The 21,757-nt window shown below is 33.8% G+C and overlaps 2 protein-coding genes across 3 annotated transcripts; one reads left to right on the top strand and one right to left on the bottom strand.

Moving 5' to 3' along the window:
* Positions 1-1,222: 1,222 nt before the first annotated feature.
* On the bottom strand, positions 1,223-6,120 carry LOC110826317 (pyruvate dehydrogenase E1 component subunit beta-3, chloroplastic-like). Its single transcript, XM_022056935.2, has 4 exons — positions 5,838-6,120; positions 5,398-5,501; positions 5,215-5,258; positions 1,223-2,517 (listed from the first exon to the last, which is right to left on the bottom strand). The coding sequence occupies exons 1-4, from the start codon at positions 5,914-5,916 to the stop codon at positions 1,545-1,547; spliced, it is 1,200 nt and encodes a 399-aa protein (XP_021912627.2). The 5' UTR covers positions 5,917-6,120; the 3' UTR covers positions 1,223-1,544.
* A 3,389-nt stretch (positions 6,121-9,509) lies between these two features.
* On the top strand, positions 9,510-20,353 carry LOC110826314 (DUF1365 family protein). 2 transcript variants are annotated; one of them, XM_088211349.1, is made up of 6 exons: positions 9,510-9,861; positions 11,467-11,578; positions 12,912-13,004; positions 17,335-17,535; positions 18,593-18,833; positions 19,932-20,353. In XM_088211349.1, the coding sequence occupies exons 1-5, from the start codon at positions 9,554-9,556 to the stop codon at positions 18,824-18,826; spliced, it is 948 nt and encodes a 315-aa protein (XP_088067475.1). In that variant the 5' UTR covers positions 9,510-9,553; the 3' UTR covers positions 18,827-18,833; positions 19,932-20,353. The 2 variants fall into 2 exon arrangements, with proteins under 2 accessions (XP_088067475.1, XP_088067474.1); XM_088211348.1 differs by having other exon boundaries at positions 9,511-9,861; positions 20,037-20,353.
* Positions 20,354-21,757: the final 1,404 nt, after the last annotated feature.

Here is a 21,757-nt window from a genome sequence, read left to right as displayed (position 1 = left end):
TAATGAATGTACATGTCCTCGTCTGCCCACAAGGATTGCAGACATATGCTGTCTGCAGACAAAATTCTGAATCATGTTCGTATATATTTTAAACATGTTCGTGTTCTATACACATACGTATACGTTATAACATTACCTTGAAGTGTCGTTGTAAACCCTACTAGTGCTGTCCAGACTCGGTCTTGCACCTAGTTTTCCTTTTTCGACGCTTTTTAAGTGCTACAAAAATCTACGAATCGAGATACTAACATTGACATAATTTGTTGAGTCTATTTTGTATTTATTTTTGGATTTTGTAGTGCACGACACTGATCTAAAAAAGCACGAGCAATATTCAAAGTCCTCAGGTGACCCGGTAGTAGAAATTTGTAAAGATCATGATCGGTCCGCCCTTGCATAAAGATTATCTTTGTAGTACGACCATGGCGATTAACAAATAGAAGATTTTTTGTAATGGAGGAAACATATAGAAGGTTTTTAAGAATTAAAGGCGCTACTAGTATAGAAAATATCTAAACCTTGGTCATTATCTACGTAGGGGTTAGTTAGTACCCTTGTATTCAAAAGTCGTCGTGAGAGATTAGAGATATCTAGGGTCACATGATGCATGGCGCCAGTGTCTTTAGAAACCGTGTGAGCGAAGAATTGAAGCTCGAGAGCCCCAAGATAGGATTGTACGTATTGTTTGTGACCTTGATTGATTTCTTTGGTTTCGTAACAACTTGTGGCAGCAATAGGTAGCACGATATCATATTTCCGTAGAGTTTTGTTGAAGTTAGTATTGTTGGAGGAACCAAAATTGTGAGTATTACCATTACTGAGTTTAGTTCTATGCCGTGTTTGCTACGATGGGTTTATGAAAGGATCGTACTTGGAGCTACCATAGATCCTTTGAAAGGTTCTAAAGGTTCACATGAAACTATAATTAACAAGTTTGAGAGATTGCACCAAAAGCAATTTGTAGAATCTCCCAAACTTTAAATGAATTGTCAAAAACTTTAAGGAAAAGACTTCCTCATGGAGGAAGGATAGGATCCAAGCCTAGCACAATATGATCTTTTTGAATCTAAGTGGTGTGTTTTGGATATAAGATTTTCATATTTGAATTCTCTAAGAGTAAAACTGGTTTTAGGTTGAGGAGGAGAGGGACCATGAATAAATCTAAGGAGATTTTGATAAATGAAATATCTAACAAAGTTCAGAAGTTGTAAATAAATGGATGTAGAACAAAATTACAAGTCCATCAAATTACATGGCTTTATCAAAAGCTTAAACAGGCCTATGATCAACTATTCTACCTGAAACTGGTACACAAACGAGACCTTAGTTACCAATCTAGTACAGAAGGACAGACAAAAACCCTTTTTAACTCCATAAAATAATCGCATGTTTTAACAATACAAAATTGCTAAACGAGAAAATAAATAAACATTCCAAAAAAGAAAAAACAAAGCCATGGAAGACAAACCGCTCTTTTTGGGCCGAAGTGCTAAAAAAAATCAACTTGTCCGGAAGTTTGCCTACTTCTGCAACTGGGACTGCAACTATTGGCAAAGCTGCTCGACTGCTGTTACAATCCGAGCAGGCTGAACCACAGTCCATTCTTCAAGTGGCCCGGCATATGGGGTTGGAACATCCTGTGAAGATAAACACATGATAGGAGCATCCAAATAATCATAGAAATTCTCATTGATAGCGGCTGTCAAGCTAGCACCAATACCGCCAGTTCGCATGCACTCCTCCACAATCAGAACACGATGTGTCTTTTTAACGGAGTTCCCAATGGTGTAAAGGTCGAATGGTTTCAAAGACCTGATATCAATTACTTCAGGATCATAACCTTTGTTCACCAAAGTTTTGGCAGCCTGCATTACATGATACCTCATCCGGGAATAGGTTAAAATGGTAACATGCTCCCCAGGCCTGACCATTTCAGCTTCCTCAAGGTTACAGATATATTCTTCATCTGGAATTCTCTCCTTAAGGTTGTAGAGCAAAACATGCTCAAAAAGTATCACTGGGTTCTCACTTCTGATTGCAGCTTTCATCAAGCCCTTGGCGTTATAAGGGGTTGAGCATGCAACCATCTGGATACCAGGAATAGACTGAAAATATGATTCAAGACGTTGTGAGTGCTCAGCCCCTAGTTGCCTGCCAACTCCACCAGGTCCACGAATAACTATTGGTATTTTAAACTGGCCACCAGATGTATAGTGGAGCATTCCGCAGTTGTTAGAGATCTGGTTGAATGCAAGGAGAAGAAATCCCATATTCATACCCTCAACAACAGGTCTCAGTCCAGTCATGGCAGCTCCAATGCCCATACCAGTGAAAGAATTCTCTGCAATAGGTGTATCAAGAACCCTAAGATCCCCATACTTCTCTGCTAGGCCTTTGGTCACTTTGTATGAGCCTCCATAGTGGCCCACATCTTCGCCCATAACACATACACAAGGATCTCTGTTCATCTCTTCATCCAAGCCTTCTTGCAGGGCCTCAAAAAGCAGAAGTTCATGTCTGGAAGAGTGTATATATCAACCAATATGAACACACGACAACTACACAAAGGGATAGAAGTACAGAAAATTAAGGTTGTACTAAATTGCCTCCATCCAACTACGCAGATTCGTCAGAGATCATTTGATTAATTTCTCATGAAAAATGAATGCAAGTTAAGGAGGGAATAAGAATTGGCTATATTAACATGAATATGAGGCCAGGTAAATCAAAAGAAACATAAACTAGGAAATGTCCAGGTCCATGAGATGTTGGTAAGGCATGAATTGACAACAAGATAAAGAAAATTCATCTTAAAGTCGGTTCAAATCACATGTGCCAAAGATGCAGGAAAATAGTCACCAAAATGCAGTGCACTCAGATGGTGGTACAAAATACAGGTATGAAGATAGATGTTAAATTTATGTTTGAAGGAGGGTAGACTTAGCTAGTACATTATTTTGATTCAGAGTTCCATCAAATTACTTACTAGTTTCATTATTACAATCATATGCTATACTGTAGTCATACATCTCCACTGGCACTTGATCATTTTTCTATGAAAAGAGATCTAGGTTTCCAATTCTTTTTGTAGTTACAACAAAAGTACCAATAATTATTTTACAAATTCCAAAAGAAATTATTACTGTATTACAGGCTTTTAAAGAAGATAATCAATATATTTTAAATTCCCAACAAGAAAGCACTAGTGGAAGGACTCTTGCTCTACATTTGGACACCTTGCTGTTTCATTTTACCCGTAACTAATCTCAATTCAATTTTGAAAGGAAGTCTTTTTAAATGTAAAATTTTTGTTCTCTCTTCAGTCTTTTTCCTTTCCCCTATCTTTAGAATCTTACTCAACCAACTTTGTTGAATCCTTCTTAATTTCGGGTCCCAAATTTTTGATATTTGGATCGAGAACCAAAACAAACCCTAGCAAATCCTTACCATGAATCAGTTCTAAAAATTCAACAAGTAGATCACTGTGGGTTTGAGGGATCCTGGCAAACTATGTATTTGAATTCACTTATGAAGAAAAACACGATTTTTTGGCAATTAAGGAGTGACAAGTACAGAAAGGAAAGCCAAAAGAAAAATTTAATGCAGGCAACCACTTGGCAAGATGTAACAAATACTATAGCTCAGGACTAGTTTTGATGACACAAAAAGATGCAGTTTACCCCGAAAATGAGATTGGAAAGCATTGCTATGAATGAAGCCCAACATAGAAATATTGAAAACACGGTACAATTTTTGCTTGAACATAACAGTTAATCCGGGCAGTAAAGGTTCAAGTAGTTCAACATGATGATATCCAACCAAACTAGCAACATATGATTATAGATGCCACATTTTTTAACCAAGTAATTAATTATTGAACCCAAAGCTCATCAATCAGCAATATTTTATAGATTGAAGAACAGATAAATCAAGCTAGTAGGAAGAATACTATCGTTGCAGCTGGTTCTAGTTAAAAGTTTATATTAGCCTTGATACGCACAATTAACATTTTATTGTGTTTACATTACCACCATCACCATCTTGAATCCCGTGATGGTGGGAATTCAACTCCCACCTTAGAAGGTAACAGTAGAATCCCTAGCATCAAGGAATTCAAGTCGGGATTGTGGTAGATTAAAAAAATAAAAATTTTCTTCTGATTACGACACAATGCCTAATAGAGAACTTAGAAATAGAAATTACTAATCTTATGTTTTGATTACGACACCAAGCATAATATGGAAATTAGAAGTAAGGATTGAATGTGAACTGAACCACGCATAATGTAGCATATTTGAATACTTGGCATCAGATGACAAAGTTTAGCTAATTCTAAATTCTAATCCTTGACTTAGGGTGAAAAGGCTAGAGCATAGCCACTATATCTAATAATCTTTTTAGCGAGAAATGCTCGTTCTGTTGAGACCAAGATCAACAGAAAAAGTACATTAAAGACCATCAATGTCACAGCCATCAAAAAATGATTTAGAAATAAGATTCTCCAAAGACTATAATTAAGAAACATATGTAATATAGTATTAATCCCAAAACCTACAAAAAGAATTTCAGAGATTATAAGGAATAAGAAAAAGTGGCTAGCAGAGAAGAGAGAAACAGGGTTCCCTTTTCACCCTTCTTTCAAGATGTAGCATGATTTTGAAATTTTCAATAAGTAATTGATGAAATTAAAAGAAAATTCCATAACCTATCAATTGAATATTTCATATGATTACCAATTATCTTGAACGCTTAGATAACAGAATCAATTTCCAGATTCATTATTTATATTTTAACATTTCCTCTCATGCATAAGTGCAGAATATAAAGCATAGCAAACTCAAATCTGAGCTGGTGAACCAACACAGACAACAGGCTTTACACAAACGCCCAATTCTGGGCAACCAGGAGAGAGTGTGATCTACAGAGTTTAAATTTAGGAAGTCAAGCTCCAATACCAAACAGAAATATGGAAAGGCCAACACTATCAGTCAAAATCAAACAAACAGTCTTGTAAGCGTAAAGGAAAAAACAATCAGGATATGTAACGTTCTATACAGAAATGAGCCAGTAATAGCATCGGGTAGCTACTTATTTCTTGAAATCAGATGTATAGAAATATTAAATCAGCAATAGCATCTCACAAGCTAATACAATAGCTAGCACTATAGTAGTTTTTATTTCAAACAATCAAGAATTGGAATAGAAAAAGCATACCCAGGTTTTGAAGTTGAAGAAATCGCAGAATTATCGGCCTTCGTCTACAAAACCACAAGGCCATGAAAATTAACGCCAAAAATTCAAAACCTAAGGAATTAAATGAAATAAAAGAAAAAGAAATGCAAGCCAAAGATTAAAAGGCTAGAGGAAAATATAAGGAAAGGCAGTGCGATAATTAACTGCAACAGCATTAGTGGTGAATTGCTCTGCCTTGCGACCTCTCAGATTAGAACCAAATTTGACGTTCGCATCAGATCTGACAACAACGAAACTCGCCTTCCTAGCTGAATGAAATCAAAGAAGAAATAAGATAAATTTCCTGCGTCATAAAAGGATGCCAAGCTACAAGCAATCTCTATTTGATTCGTTAGAAAACACGGGAAAAAGAAAATCAAAAGAAGAAAAAAAAAAAAAAAAAAAAAAAGCGATAACATCCGATCCTAATTTCTCAATTTACTGAAGAAACACTAATCGCAGAAATTGTGTCATTATATCGGTTGGACGGTTGTAAGTTACAAATCACTGAATTCAAAGCGAGAGAAGAGAGTAGACCAAAATACATTGCTTGTTCAATTTAAAACAGATTATAAATAAAAGGTAGCAAGAAACTTAGAACAAACCAGAAACGAATCGAGGATTGAAATTCTTGGAATGTGATAAAGCAGTAGCAGCTCCCACTCCCTGGAAAATTGCAGCCATTGGATTCCCAGACGCCGGACAACTCCTTCAGATTCAGATTCAGAGAGACTGGGAAAGAGAGGAAACGAAGAATGGGAGAAGAGAAGCAGAGAGAAAAATGAAAATTTATACAGAAGAGAAGAAGGAGATGTGGGAATGTGGCGGAGAAACTGAGAAACAGCTTGACAGTTTCTTTCTATTTTTCTTTTTATTATTATTATTTTTTTAATTCTAATTTTCGGGTTGCTCTCTTTAGCGTTGGCGATTTAATTGAGGGATTTTCAACGCACGCAAATTTTCTCTTAGTTCAGTTCGCCGAGTCAGGGTTTTATTCCTCTACATCGCAGACTTTTAAAGAAACCAATAGGAGAGAACCACGTCAGCGTACTGCGGTCGGAGGTCACGTGGCAAGCTGTGATTTGTTAGACGGATGGAGGTTCAGGAAAGATGAATGGTTACGCTAGTATTTTGGATGGTACAGTTGGTGGCCAAACTGGAACAACCCTAAGTAACTGATAGTTAATGTCACACGGAGGACAGGATCTGCTGCATGTGGACCTACGGTAGACACTAATTTTTTTTTTTTTTTTTTTTTTTGTTAGTAGTTTATGAAATTTGCTAATTAGTACTATTTTATTCCATTTTTTAATTAAAAAATAAAAATTAATTAGACCATATTTGGATATTAAAGAATTATTTTAAAAAATGTCTTTAATTAATTAATTAATTAAATTAATATATTAATAAGAACAAATTAGTAATTAATTGATTTATTAACTTAATCAATTAGTCAAAATTATTTTTTTAAATTGTTCTTTAAAGTGTATGAATATGATTTAACCAATTCCAACTTTTTAAATTAGGAAATAGAAGGAATGTAGAAGTTAGAAGCAAAACGAGAAATATAAAGGACTGAATTGTAATCGAAAAAGATTAAAAATCAAATTATAATAAGTATTAACTTCGAGAACTAATTTAATAATTTATTTTCAAAGCGTATTGATTGTACAAACTCAAGCCTCTTGAACTTTTTTTAGATTTATATATAAAATTCATAATTAATTATGCAAGTTAAAAAAATATATTCTAATTTAGGTCTTTTATTATTTTGTTTATTAATATACGTATGTTGTGGTTTCGTGTAACAGGCAATTTGAAATCATACGATCGGCAACAGTAGTACTATTAGTTGTGAATTTGCGAGGGAAGATGTTCTTATGGAAGACCATATTTTCATGTTTCATAAGCACGTATCTCTTGATTCTAAATGGATATTCCAAGAATACAATCTTCTTGCTCTCGAATCAAACTTGTATATGTTGTTGACTAAAATGGAAACAAAGGCCCCAAATATTCGAAAACTATTAGGTGTATGTATTTTGTCTATCAAATATATTGCACTAAGGATGAAATCTCTCCAATATTTTTTAGATTAAGCCTATTTTAGAACTTTTTGGTTTCGATAATATTCAAGATTTACTAATGTATTTTCTCTATTTTTTTGTTTTGCTCTACTATCTTAACACAACTTTGATAAATTATTCTCTCCTCTACGAAAAAACCTTTTATTTCAAACTATTTTTCGTTATCACTCTGTGTTTGTATAAATGTGCAAAAACTTTGCAAGTTAAGTCATGCTTTAATTCAAATTTAAATAAATAAATCCAATTACATATTTAGAAATCGTTTATAATAGCGAGCAATAGTGATATTCCTCATAGGAGACTTTACTGCAAACCCCCGAAGTCATAATATATGATATCAAAATTAAATGAAAACTTAAGCAATTTAGCAAGCTGACAAGCATAACAAGGCATACATTTTGGTTCATTTGATACATTTGTAACATACTCATATACACGCAATGAAAAATGTGTTAAGTAGAAATGCCAAAGATAAAAAACTTCACTTTGACTATTGTTGGAAGGAATTGTTGCAGATAATGCCTAGCTAGACTTGGAGAATGACATTTTATGTTGATGCAACTATGTAAACCATATTTGATTTCACACACTCTAATTGTCTTCTAAGTCAAAAGGTTTTACATCACGCAGAGTTGTTGTAAGAAAATGAGATAACATTTTAAGTCTTACGTTAATTATTTAATACATATAAAATTAAAGTTAAAACATGACACAAATAGAATGGTTCTATATCACGCAAAGTTGATGTGATAAAATGAGATAGCATTTTAAGTCCTGAATTAATCTTCGAATAGATATAAGATTGAAGTTGAAACATGGTACATATAGAACATTATGAAGGATCAATTCATACAAGGTCTTTACTATTTCAACATGAGATATATTTATTTTATCATCATTTGGCAAAACAACTTCAGAATAGATATTTTCTATAATACTTGTGTACTGAGTACTCGTAAAAATGATGTGATATAATATACTGGTATTAATAATCCAAGTAAATGTTATATGAATTTTGAGTTTCAAATTAAAAAAAAAAAGAAAATAACAGACAAAATGTGGATATTATATAAGTCAATCAATATCTTGTGTTTGTTCGACAAGATTGGGCTCGTAGTTTACATAATTATCATAGCTAGCAATCTCTTCATTATCAATAAAGTTAAACTTTCGATTATCCAAAACTAAAAAGATCAATCTCTCCGTCATAAATAAACGTATGAAAGACACCATCTATGTATATATATTTCATTATACATTTTATCAATAGGAGTCACACTAAACTCAAATGAGAGGCACCATGAAAAGAAAAAATTTATATTATTCCCATTTCGAGTAAACTCAACTATATGTTGTCATGCTTGGTCATTTTGTAATAACCTTATTTCCTCTCATGTACTCTTGTGGATTAATAACCACAGTGCCTTAGTTATAAATATCCAAAATCAGCTACAAAATTTTTAATCATAAGCCAGACAAACAATTCAATGTTTATCTTTATGTACTTCCATGTAGAAACTATGACCAAAGTCTAAGAAAAAATCTAGCTTTTGGATTCTCGAACATTGTTGACAATAGTAAGCTTGACAAATAAACAAGAACCAATGACCTATAATTTTCACGAGAAAGAAATTACGAGTTTTATGTATACTTGAAGTTTTAATTTTTTCATGTGAGAATGAGAAGATGATGAGATTATAATAAATTTTTGGGTTCGTTACCAATACATCTATGATGTTTTAGACGATGACGAGGGAGACAAATTGTAGAAAGAAGACAAAAGAGATGAATAAACGAAAAAATTACAATTTTTTTAAAAAATAAATGATACGAATAAAGGAAAATACTTCAAATAGAAGTAATATGTGAAATACGAAAAAAATAAATAAATAAATTTATATGTTGTCACTTTAACATCCACTTATATACCATGTCGGCCATATCTACTACGAACTTGGATGATGTGGTCACATCACAATTATATACGGAGCTACATCACTTATAATATGGTGTAAATTATTAATGAAATAAAATAAAATTTTATAAAATATTTTAAAGTTACGATTATTTTAACGCGTTAAAATTAAAAAAAAAATATTAGCTAAACATCCTTATTTAACTTTTTAAAAATATATATATTTATAATTTCCAATACAAAAAAAGGGCGCGAGGAATATATTATATTACCTTGTAATATTTGAGGCAACGGTTAACCTTCAATATCAGAAATAAAAATGGAAGCGCTCTATCTCTTGGGCTCCATCGTCTCCACCTCCATCATCTCCTTCACTCTTTCTCTCCTGCTCCCCTTCCAAGCTCTCCTCCGCCGCTTCTGCTCTTTACGCTCCAGCCGCATCAATGGCGATGACTCCTTCTCCCTTTATGAAGGCACTGTCTGGCACGACCGACGCCGTCCCGTCCGCCACTCTTTTCGCTACTCCGTTCGCTACGGTCTCTTTGACCTCGATCGAAGTCTCCAAGCCCCGCCTGATCATCTCTCCGCCGACGAAGCTCGCCGGATGGCTCAAACTACCGGTCCCGTGTACGGCTTTACTCAATTTTAATTTTGCTCCTGTCTATTGTTTTAATCGCTTCGTATATGAATTTTTAACACGTCGTGTTAAAATTGTTGAAGTGATTTCGTGAATGCAACGAATTTGAGCATGATTTTTAAGTTTTATATGGAGATTTCAGTTCTATTTTCTGTAGTCTTGCAGATTTGGATTCTGTGTTGCTTAATTTAAGTCAATGCTGCCGTAGTATTTTGGTATGTTTGAAATGTAAATAGTATGAGTTTGGTGTTACAACAGTTTTCTATTGACCATACCTTCTAGTGTGGGCCGATGAATCTCACCGGATGGCCGGAACTACTGGTCCCGTGTACGGCTCTACTCAATTTATTGTACTCTTGTCTGTTGTTTTAACTGCTTCGTATTTTGAATTTTGAAAACGTCGTGTTAAAATTGTTAAGTGCTTTCCTGAATGCAACGAATTTGAGCATGACTTTCAAGCTTGATCTGGAGATTTCAGTTTCATTTTCTGTAATCTTGCAGATTTGGATTCTGTGTTACTTAATTTAAGTCAACGCTGCCGTAGTATTTTGCTATGTTTGAAATGTAAATAGTATGAGTTTGGTGTTACAACAGTTTTCTATTGACCATACCTTCTAGTGTGGGCCGATGAATCTCACCGGATGGCCGGAACCACTGGTCCCGTGTATGGCTCTACTCAATTTATTGTACTCCTATCTGTTCTTTTAACCGCTTCGTATTTTAAATTTTGAAAACGTCGTGTTAAAATTGTTAAGTGCTTTCCTGAATGCAACGAATTTGAGCATGATTTTCAAGCTTGATCTGGAGATTTCAGTTTTATTTTCTGTAATCTTGCAGATTTGGATTCTGTGTTACTTAATTTAAGTCAATGCTGCCGTAGTATTTTGCTATGTTTGAAATGTAAATAGTATGAGTTTGGTGTTACAACAGTTTTCTATTGACCATACCTTCTAGTGTGGGCCTATGAATCTCACGGGATGGCCGGAACCACCGGTCCCTGTGTACAGCTCTACTCTATTAATTATTCTCTTGTCTATTGTTTTAACCGCTTTGTATTTGAATTTTGAACAGGTCATTTTAAAATTGTTTAATCACTTTCGTGAATGCAACAAATTTGAGTATAATTTTCAAGCTTGCTCTGGAGGTTTCAATTTTATTTTCGGTAATCTTGCAGATTTCAATTCGGTAGTACTTATTTAAGTAAATGCTGAGACAATATTTGGCCATGTTTGAAATGTAAATTGTGTGTGTTTGGTGTTACAACAGTTTTCTATTGACTATACCTCCTAGTGTGGGCTGATGAAGCTCGCTGGATGACTCAAAATACTGGTCCCATGTGCGGCTCTACTCAATTAATTATACTCTTGTCTATTGTTTTAACTGCTTCGTATTTGAATTCAACACATCGTTTTAAAATTGTTTAAGTGCTCTCGTGAATGCAACGAATTTGAGCATGATTTTCAAGCTTGATATGGAGGTTTCAATTTTATTTTCTGTAATCTTGCAGATTTCAATTCTGTGTTACTTAAGTAAATGCTGCAATAATATTTGGCTATGTTTGAAATGTAAATAGTATTTGTTTGGTGTTGTAACAGTTTTCTATTGACCATACCTCCTAGTGTGGGATACGAGCAAAACCCACTGAGTTTGTATTACTGCTATGATATAGAAGGTTCTACTAAGCATTTGAAGCAATGCATAGCTGAGGTATGTGATTGTTCCTTTATTTTCCTTTCCTCCTTAATTTGTACTTACCTGAAAAGGGTAAATACTGTTTTTTTTTTTTTCAAGAAAGAGCTTGTCATTTATCTGAATCCGAAGAAGTGAAACCTTTTAACCACACTGGACAACAACTATGAAAATGACGCTTGGATCTTTCTTGCTAAATTAAATATCTATGTACTCGTTAAAACTCAGGTCATTGAAGAGCCGGGAAGGAATGCTGATAATGATAATAATATACCCTAAAAGCAAACTAAAATATAAGAAGAAAAAGTAAGTCTTAACCCCCTTTAACCTTCGGAATTCATATTTCAGGCCGTGGCTCTGAGAAGTTTCTGATGAAAGTGGTAACTAAAAGCATTGCATCACTCGGGAGTTTCATTTTGAGGCTTAGTTCCTCCAATTATGTTTATTGCTGGTTTTGGTATTAAAAAAGTGATATATTTGGATAGCCGGAGTTACAATCAAAGTGAAACACATTTTTGACTAATCCTCTCAAGCCAGCAGCCTCCAAAAGATATATGGTTGTATTTTTTTTTATTAGAATCCAAGAGTCTATCCTCTCAAAAGAAAAATAAAATAAAATCCACGAGTGTAGTAGGTCTTTGTAAATCAATTTCTACATGATGCATCCTTAGTTATGACTCTTGGTTTCTTGGCTGATTGTATTGTTTGAGAGCATCAACAACTCCTGATTACAACACTTATGCTTGGAAAGTCAAACAGTGAACTACTTGTTTAATTGTTGAGGATGAAACTCTTCAAGGTGAAGTGTTTTCATTCAATAATGGCACAAAGCAGAGGGGATTCATAATCATTATATATAAATTGCAAAAAGGAGAAAATAGGAACAACATTATCTTCCTTAATCTATTTCTAGAAACATTAATGCTAGCAGGCTACTGGTAGTTTACAAGATAACAAAGCAACTTTCCCTCCTTTCTCTTTACTAACTTTCTTTTGTTTTAAGAGAAATGAAAGAACTATCTACAAATTTCATGAATTTTGAAAATGCTTTGAAGGATGTTTGAGTAGTATTCTTTGACCATCAACAAAATAAAAACCAGAAAGAAAGATTTTGAAACATATTTGAGATGCTGTTTGAAATTTATTCCATTATTATTGTTTGACCCCTGTTTTTCTTTTTTGCTCGAATTATAAGCTAGGTAGGTTCCATATCTAGTCGTAATTTTACTTATCTTTGCTTGTCTAGTAATAATTGTTGCCTTGATGCCTTTATTTTTCGTTGAATTTTAGTCTAGTGGGTGCATAAAGATATTATGCTTTTGCTTACTGGGTTGTTGATTTATGTCCTCAGGTAACGAACACACCATGGGGTGAAAGAGTGTTGTTTGTTTTCAACCCAAAATCTGATTTAGTGGCAAAACCATTACATGTTAGCCCCTTCATGGTAGGTCTCTCTTGTTTCTTGACTGATTTTGTTTCTTGCTCCTTTCGTTCACATTCATTAAATAATGCCAATCGCATGTTCTTAATATGTATCCCTTTTTCTTAATATTGCATTGAACTAACATAACTGTCTGATTATAGTATTTCGGTTTTCTTGCAAATTTCATTTGCACATTTAATTCATTTCATCTTTATATTCTAGTTTTTATTTTTCCAAAGAGAAATTACCTCCACTCTTCCTTAAAGAAATGTAACAATCTGTTATTGTCTGATAAAAATAAAATAGTAGTTAAAGGAGTATTTTATTAGGATACTGACACATGGTAGTATTAAGATTAATCATTGATTAGTTGAAATTAGTTTGTTAATTATAACTGTTTTTGTCTTCTTTTTTTTTGTCATTGTACAAGCTGTATAAAGTTTTTTGTTGTCCATAATACAATCAAAAATCTTCTTCTCCTCTGTTCCTAACATGGTATCAAAGCTTCCTTTTTACTCAAACAATTTTTTAGCTCAGTGATTAAGCTTCAAATTTCAATCTTCAATGACTAGAGAGCAATCAGATGATTCTCAAAACCCTTTCTTCCTTCACATTGCCGACCATCCTGAATTGGTCTTGGTATCGAACCTTCTCAATGGCAACAATTACAACACATGGGAGAGAGCAATCAGAATAGCTTTGAACGCCAAAAACAAATTGGATTTCATAGATGGAACTTACGATCAACCGAGCAATACTGATTCCACTGCCGGAGCTTGGTCACATTGTAATAGCATGGTAACTTCTTGGTTGTTGAATGCTGTAATAAAGGAAATAGCTGATAGTTTGTTATACCATGAGAATGCACAATCTATCTGGACCGATTTGCGGCTCCGTTATCAGCAGAGCAATGCTCCGCGTATCTACCAACTGAAACAGAGCATGAATAACCTTGTTCAAGGATCACTCAGCATCAACGCCTATTACTGCGGATGAAAACAATCTGGAACGAGCTCAAAACTTACCAACCAGCTCCAACCTGTCATTGTGGAAACATGAAGGCTTGGAATGATTATCAAAAGCAGGAGTTTGTAATGATATTTTTGATGGGTTTGAATCCTTCCTACGCTGCTGTTAGGGTTCAAATCCTGATGATGGAATCTTCGCTATCCATTTTGAAAGTTTTCTCGCTGGTGGTGTAAGAAGAACGACACCGTGCAATCGGCTTCAACGCGTGTGCAGAGGCGGCTACGAGGTATGCTTCTTCTGTTGCCTTAGCTCAAGGTCGAAGATGACCCACCTGTTCACAGTGTGGGCTCGGGGGCCACACTGTGGACCGGTGTTGCTGGTTACATGGGTATCCACCGGGCCTCAAGCCCAAGCTCAAGATGCACTCGCCTGACTCCAACCAGGCTGTTTTTAATGAAGCTCTGCGCCTGTCGCACAGTAGGGTGCGTGCTCGAGGAAGAAGAAGAAGAGTTGTGCCCTGGAGGACCGCTATGAATATGGAGTTACGTGCCTTAAAAAACAATAATACTTGTTCTGTTGTTTCTCTTCCACCTGGGAAGAGATCTGTTGATTGTAAGTAGGTTTATAAAGTTAAATATCAAGCCGATGGGACCGTAGAGAGACACAAAACCCGTCTGGTTGGTAAGGGCTACACACAACAATTTGGCATTGATTTTATTGACACTTTTTCTTCAGTTGCAAAATTGGTTACTGTAAAAATTTTGCTTTCACTGGCTGCTATTCATGGTTGTAGTCTGACTTAGTTAGACGTTACCAATGCTTTCCTTCATGGTGACCTTTACGAAAAAGTTTATATGAATATTCTTCCAGGCTATTCTCCTCGAGAGGGGGAGACTTTTCCACATCAACCTGTTTGCCAACTACATAAATCAATATATGGGTTGAGACAGGCTTCCCAACAGTGGTTTCACAAGTTCTCACAAGTATTACTTCAAGAAGGTTTCCATCAGTCACAATGTGACCACTCCTTATTTGTCAAGTATCAGAGTAATGTTTTTCTAGCATTGTTGGTATATGTTGATGATATTGTTATTGTTGGTAATGATAATCATGCCGTCGAAGAATTCAAAGTTGCACTCAAACAAAAATTTAAGATGAAAGATTTGGGAATTTTTCGATATTTTCTTGGACTTGAAATTGTAAGAAATGACACATGAATCACCTTATGTCAGATAAAATATGCTTCGGATCTGTTAACTGAAACTGGGTACCTTGGTTGTAAGCCCTCATCTACTCCCATGGAACCCAATCTTAAGATATCCAAAGATGATGGAGAACCTCTGTGTGATATCACTAATTATCGGCAACTAATTAGAAAATTGTTGTACTTGACCATAACTCATCCTGATATATGCTATTCTGTCAATAGATTGAGTCAGTTCTTAGCTGCTCCCAGGACCAATCACCTTCAGGCTGCTTTGCGGATTTTTCAGTACATCAAGAGAACACCTGGACAGAGTCTCTTCCTTCCTTCATCATCTACCATTCAAATTAAGATTTTTTCTGATACTGATTGGGGCACATGTCCTGATACTAGAAGATCTCTGACTGGTTATTGTGTTTTTCTTGGATCTTCATTAGTCTCATAGAAATCAAAGAAACAACAAGTTGTATCTCAGCCATCTGCAGAAGTCGAGTATCGTTCTATGGCCAATACTACATGTGAAATAGTGTGGATTCTGAATTTGTTACAAGATTTAAAAGTGCAACATCAAGATCCTACATTGCTTTACTGTGATAATCAGGCAGCTCTACACATTGCTTCGAATCCAGTGTATCATGAGAGAACAAAACATATTGAACTTGACTGTCATTTTGTCCAAGAAAGAATTCAAGATGGTACCTTGAAGACAATGCATATATCCACTCGCAATCAACTTGCAGATTTAATAACAAAAGTACTTCATCCTACACAGTTCGACAATTTGTTAAATAAGATGGGTACAATAAATTTGTACTCTCCATCTTGAGAGAGAGTATTAAGATTAATCATTTATTAGTTGAAATTAATTTATTAATTATAACCGTTTTTGTCTTTTTCTTTTTGCCATTGTACAAGCTGTATAAAATTTTTTGTTGTCCATAATACAATCAGAAATCTTCTTCTCCTCTGTTCCTAACAGGTAGTGACATGATACCCTGCTGAAGTGTGAACAGTTTACGATTTGTTTACTCAGGGATACTTTTATGTCTCTCTCTCATTCTGGAACATGTATATTTATACTCAGATCTGGAAGAAATAAAGCAGGAGGCCAAAATATTTATGCTGGTCACCATTGTAAGAAGCTTTTTGGCCAAAGGTTTTGATGAACCACTAGAAAGTGCACAACAGGAGGGCATTTTTGTAGTTTATTGAATCTGAACTTTGTCAACTGTGAGCCAGTGGCTCCAACCTTTGCGCTTGAGGATAAGCACCAAGTGGAGGAGTAATGTTATGGTCCTAATCGGCAGTTAAGAAATAATCATCTACTTGCCAATTCAAATATAATTATAGATCTGATAACGTTTTAGTTTTATTTTTTAATTTAATTGTTTTCTTGTGCCCAGTTTTGGTTATGGCAGTTAGTTTGTAGGTTTCTCTTATTTCAAAAAAGAAAAGAGTTTGTAGGTTTTGGTTTGTGTCCGGTTTATACACAGTTTATTTTCCTTTATTTCTGTTTTTTGTAAGCCATAAACGGGCTGTCCTGCAAAGAATAAAATGGACATACAAGATTCAGAAAGTTATTGAGTACTTTTTACTCTTGGAAATCGCTGCTAGCCCATGCAGTTTATTCGAAATAGGCACTAAAGGGAGAAGAACCAGAAAGTATCCTTCCTCTTTAGCGTCTTATTTTTCCTCTAAGAGATCCATAACAAGATCACAAGTTATGGACCTTGCAAAAATAGGCTGAGAGAAATTAGGATGGGTGCTGATCTTATTGGTCTACATTCTTTTTCTCCAGATTTAGGGCTTCTATTAAAGAATTTGAATCTTTCCTTTTAGGGCTGCATTTATATCTCTGTCATTGAATCCTTATCTGGATAAATGTGGCAGAGAGAGAAATGCTTAAGTTGTAATCCCACAAAAGAAAGCAACTTGTCGAAGAAAAGGCCAACTACTACATAATACAAATGTAAATAGTGGTTATTTTCAAATGAACCAGTTTTCTACAGGTTATCATTGTAGTTTGTGTTCATGTCTTATCTAATTTTGTCTGGAACCTTATTTCCATATTTTTCATCTTTCATCAAAACAAGGAAAAGAAGTTTTATCTGGAAGCTTACTTTATTATTCTCTATAAACAAACTAAACAAAATGCATTTCTGGAAAAAACAAATGCAGGATATGCTTGGAAATTGGAGCATAAGGGCAAATGCTCCTGGGGATAATTTATCTGTTTCCATTACAGTGCAGCACCCTGATCTTGGTGAGTATTTTGTGGCCATCATGAAAGCCAGAAGGATCCCCTCATCACCAGGATTGGATCATGCAATTTTCTTCTGGTTGATGCCTCACAAGGTTGCAATGTGGATATATTGGCAAGTAAGTGCAATTGAAATGTTTGCAAAATTGAATTTCAGCTTTTAGTCAACTCAACTAAGCCTTATGTTACAATCATGTTTGCAAAATTGAATTTCAGCTTTTAGTCAACTCAACTAAGCCTTATGTTACAACCATTTAAAGTAGTTGAAAAATATTTTAAAGTGGAATAGTTGCCTTGGAGCTGCTACAGGTCATATTTCTATTTTCCAAATTAGTTCATCCAATAGAAGTATGGGAGTTATGACATGTGGTTATTATGTTTGAACTGTGGATTACTATATCATTTTATCTTTGTGAATCTTTGTAGCAGTTTAATGCTCTCCAAGCCAAGTTCACTACTGTTTAATGCTCTTTGTAGCAGTTAGTTGTATACTTTATATAGTTTCTGCACTATTTGACATAGAGCTCAGTTTGAGAAACAAAATCCTGATCATATATACTTACCTGTAAAGAAAAATGGCATGGACTGCACTGGAATTTGCTGTAGTCACAAGTATTTTCAACAGTATAATGTCCCAAATTGTTCTCTGGCTTGAACAAATTACAGTGGTTGTTTCTTCATATTATTTTTATATAAACTAGAAACCATCAGAACTAGTGATCCCTTAATTTTTGTAAATCTTACAAGTATGAACCCCATTTGTGAGGCTTGTTATATGCGGAATGGTTTTTCTTGAGTGTCAAGATATTAATTTGTCTCAAGTGCCTCACAATGATGCATCTGGTAGCTTAATTGAGTTCTTGGGCAATATTAATCTGCACTTGAAAGGGGAAAGAGTTATTTTTCTCTTTTAGGGGAGACTTGATAGTATATATTATCTTTTCAATGCACTCAGAGGGAAAAGAAGCATACTTAATGATTCTAAGTTCGTTGCATACCCAGACAAGTTAGTTCAAATTTATTTTCGCACTTTGAAATCAGAATGGATCTTTTCATGTCTTCATTTCAAACGCACTCCTATCTAGTCATATTGCTAAAAGGGAATAATTTGAAATACATTTCCATTATCCTTTAAGGTTAAATTGCTTTTTAATTTTCTCCCTATGTTTTCTCTAGGCTTTTCAGCTTTGGTGGAAAAACGTGTCATTTATCGAACACCCAAGATATACTTGCCCATCATATAGGGAGGTGGCCTCATTACGTGACCAAAAACTTCGATGCTCTCAGGCGACAGGGTCATACCAAGACGAACACCTGGAAATTAATGCAAGTAACTCTGCGCTCCTGGCTGACAGAAATTCTCGGGGCTGTCGGTTTTCATGGAGAGATGCTAAATGGCCTTGGTCTTGAATACTAGGTAAGCCTTTCTTTCTTTTTCATTTTGTTTAACATGACTCCATCCTATCTCTCTCTGTCTCTCCCTATTTCTGTGCGTATGTTATTTCAAATTTATACTGGGCTGCATCCTGACTAAGTGCTGATAGATTGACATTTTGAAAGGTTGTTGGACTGTAAGCAACATTTTGTTTTTCTATAAAAAATTAAGCATACACCGATGACTTTCACGACCACTAAAATATTTTGAGATGGGCAAACTTGTTGGCATTCACATTGTTACCACTTACAGTTTATTTGCATATTTAAGCTCCTTTACTGGGCTTTTGGCTTTGGTTTTTATATTTTAAAAGCACTTTGTAAGTGAACGGGCAAAGTTCAAAATGTTTTTGGTAAAGCCAAAGTTTAGAACCTTCTTTTGATAGGTTTAAGTACAAGAACTACAATCTGTAATTTTTAGAAGATAATTTTAGTTTAATTAAATTTTGAAATCTAAAAATTTATTTTTGCCAAATATAATTTTTATTTTTTTAAAATAACAATATTTTTTATAAATATTTTTATTAAATATCAAATAACTTATAAGTAAAAGTATTTTTAATAAATAATTATTTTAATAATATTTTTAGAACTCATAATATCTTTTAAATATTATCTAAAAGATTAGTAGTTGACAAAGTTTACCAGAAAACTAGCACCTTTTACCTTTCATCTCTTAAAAGGCCGGAACTACTCTCAAAAGGAAAAAAAAAAAAAAGGAATCTTTCCTTCAACTCCCTTCCAGTAACATCCTTTCTCTGTCCGCCCCATATTATCTGGGATAATCTGCCACAACTTGCATCAATTTCGTGCATGAATAAGATATTAAGTATATCAACATCCCCACTCGCATCAGTTTCCTGCACGGATTTAACATCGGCTACACCTGATTTCATAATTTCATATGATTTTCCAAGTTATGAAAGTCTAGAAGAACTTTGGTTTGTCTAATTCTTCTTTTCCATTGCCATCCGAACTTTGTCAGTGTTGGTTTCAGATATACGCATGTACACAATCATTTGCATATATACATATTTACTAAATACATGAAAAATAACATTAAGATGCTCTAATTTGGTAGGAAGGAAATTTATCAGAGGAGAGGGATTTTGAGATAGAGCTTGTGGGTTTGAACAGACTGATAACATTTATGACAATAACCTGAATCGCATGTTTTTCTTCTTAGCTTCACGAAGGAAAACATGAAGCCAGAGTCAACGAGAGAGAGAGAAGCACTGGGAGGTTCATGGTTCTCTTGTGAGTAGTTGGTCTGATGCAGGTTTGTGGTAAAGAATTCGAAAAAATTCATCGTCATTTTTAGCTTAATAGTTGGCACTGTTATTGCCGGCATTCTATCTATTGCTTTAGAATAAAATCAAGCATACGTAGTTCGTGTACTCCATGATGGTAATGCTCTTTCGCATTCTCGTTTGCATTGATACTCCATGTATGATTCGCAACTTCCACTATATTTGAATCGTAATAAATGACAGAATTTTAATATATGGTACTCCACTGGTATAAAAAAATCATATTTGTTTTAACTTTTAATGGTAACAAATGGTATCTGACCAACAAATTTTGGATGAATTTTAAAATCACCGAATCGGTGGTATGTGACAGTCAGGTTACTTTTTTTCTCTTTATACCCTCATATAATATGTTTAATTCTATTTTTATCTTTATAATTTATTATTTATTTTATTAAATATAAAATTTTAATTTATAATAATTATTTATTTAAATATAAATGTAATTATATTGGTAAATAATTTAATTTTTTTTATTATATATTTTTTATATATTATTTACTATTACTAATTTGACTGAAAATACAATTATATTATTCCATCATACAAATAAAATTATGTTATTAACATACATTAATATACAATCATTCAAACATAAAAAAAATAAAAAAAAATTGTCATTCTCATTTTATGTCATTATCATTTAATTACTGTCATTATCATACATTAATTAACTATTACTAAAATTTATTTAAATAGGATATTCATTTGCATCGAAACCATGTAAAAAAAAAATTTCTTACTTCTCAAAACTTTCCTACTCTGAAATAAATATGAAACTTTTGTTGCTAAAAACCAAAAACATCCTATCGCGTAGATTTGGAGCATACTTATATTTTTAAGAAACATTTTTTTTTCTAAAAAAAAAAATTAAGTAGAAAATGAGAGTCATCTCTTGGTCATTTGTTTGTCATCAAAAAATAATTTTTCAACCATGTGTTAGCATGAATAGCACTAAACTCATGTAAAATATTCAAGAGTATGTACATTTGAAGGCTATGTTTTGGGGTGTGAAAACTGCTTTGACTAATATCAATATTTGGTACCAGAACTTTGGAAGATCTTCTGAAACTGTGATAATGACTCTAACTTTTACAAGATGATATTCAAGAATTGATCAAAAAAAAAAAAAAAAATCTCCCTTAGTCTGATCTCTAAGTCTTTCAAGAATTAAAAAGACCCAACTTTTTTTTTCATTTTGTTGTGTACTAAACACCTCTCAAAGTCAAATTGAACTTCAATATTACTTTCCAAGTTTTCTTTAAAAAAAAAAAATTAAGAACGTTGTTAAAAAAATTTAATCATGATAAAATATCTTTTCGTTCAAATAATGATAACTCGTTCGTAAAAAATTAGATTGATCGTTGTTAATTCATAATATATTTATAAGATAATGAGTTCTAAATCTTTAATGAGATTCGAATTCTATATAAATATATATAGATCTATCTAATATATAAATTATTTGTGTTTGAGTTGAATAATCATATCTATGAATTATTAGCAAATGTATATTATATAAATATCTATAGATTTATCTAATATATAAATTGTTAGTGTATGAGTTGAATGATATATATAGATGCTCGTTATTGTT

Source organism: Carica papaya, chromosome 9 (genome assembly GCF_054855325.1).
Source record: "Carica papaya isolate Zhongbai chromosome 9, ASM5485532v1, whole genome shotgun sequence".
Taxonomy (NCBI): domain Eukaryota; kingdom Viridiplantae; phylum Streptophyta; class Magnoliopsida; order Brassicales; family Caricaceae; genus Carica; species Carica papaya.
Note: the sequence above shows the minus strand (reverse complement) of the source record. Positions and strands in the feature narration are given on the sequence as shown.

Excerpts from the sequence above, each read along its gene's own strand:
- LOC110826317 (XM_022056935.2), bottom strand. The coding sequence starts at position 5,916 with ATGGCTGCAATTTTCCAGGGAGTGGGAGCTGCTACTGCTTTATCACAT. Across the intron at positions 5,502-5,837 it reads CAATCCTCGATTCGTTTCTG|CTAGGAAGGCGAGTTTCGTT; the intron begins GTTTGTTCTAAG and ends GATTTCATTCAG. Across the intron at positions 2,518-5,214 it reads TCTTCAACTTCAAAACCTGG|ACATGAACTTCTGCTTTTTG; the intron begins GTATGCTTTTTC and ends ACACTCTTCCAG.
- LOC110826314 (XM_088211349.1), top strand. The coding sequence starts at position 9,554 with ATGGAAGCGCTCTATCTCTTGGGCTCCATCGTCTCCACCTCCATCATC. Across the intron at positions 11,579-12,911 it reads TGAAGCAATGCATAGCTGAG|GTAACGAACACACCATGGGG; the intron begins GTATGTGATTGT and ends TTATGTCCTCAG. Across the intron at positions 13,005-17,334 it reads TACATGTTAGCCCCTTCATG|GATATGCTTGGAAATTGGAG; the intron begins GTAGGTCTCTCT and ends AAACAAATGCAG.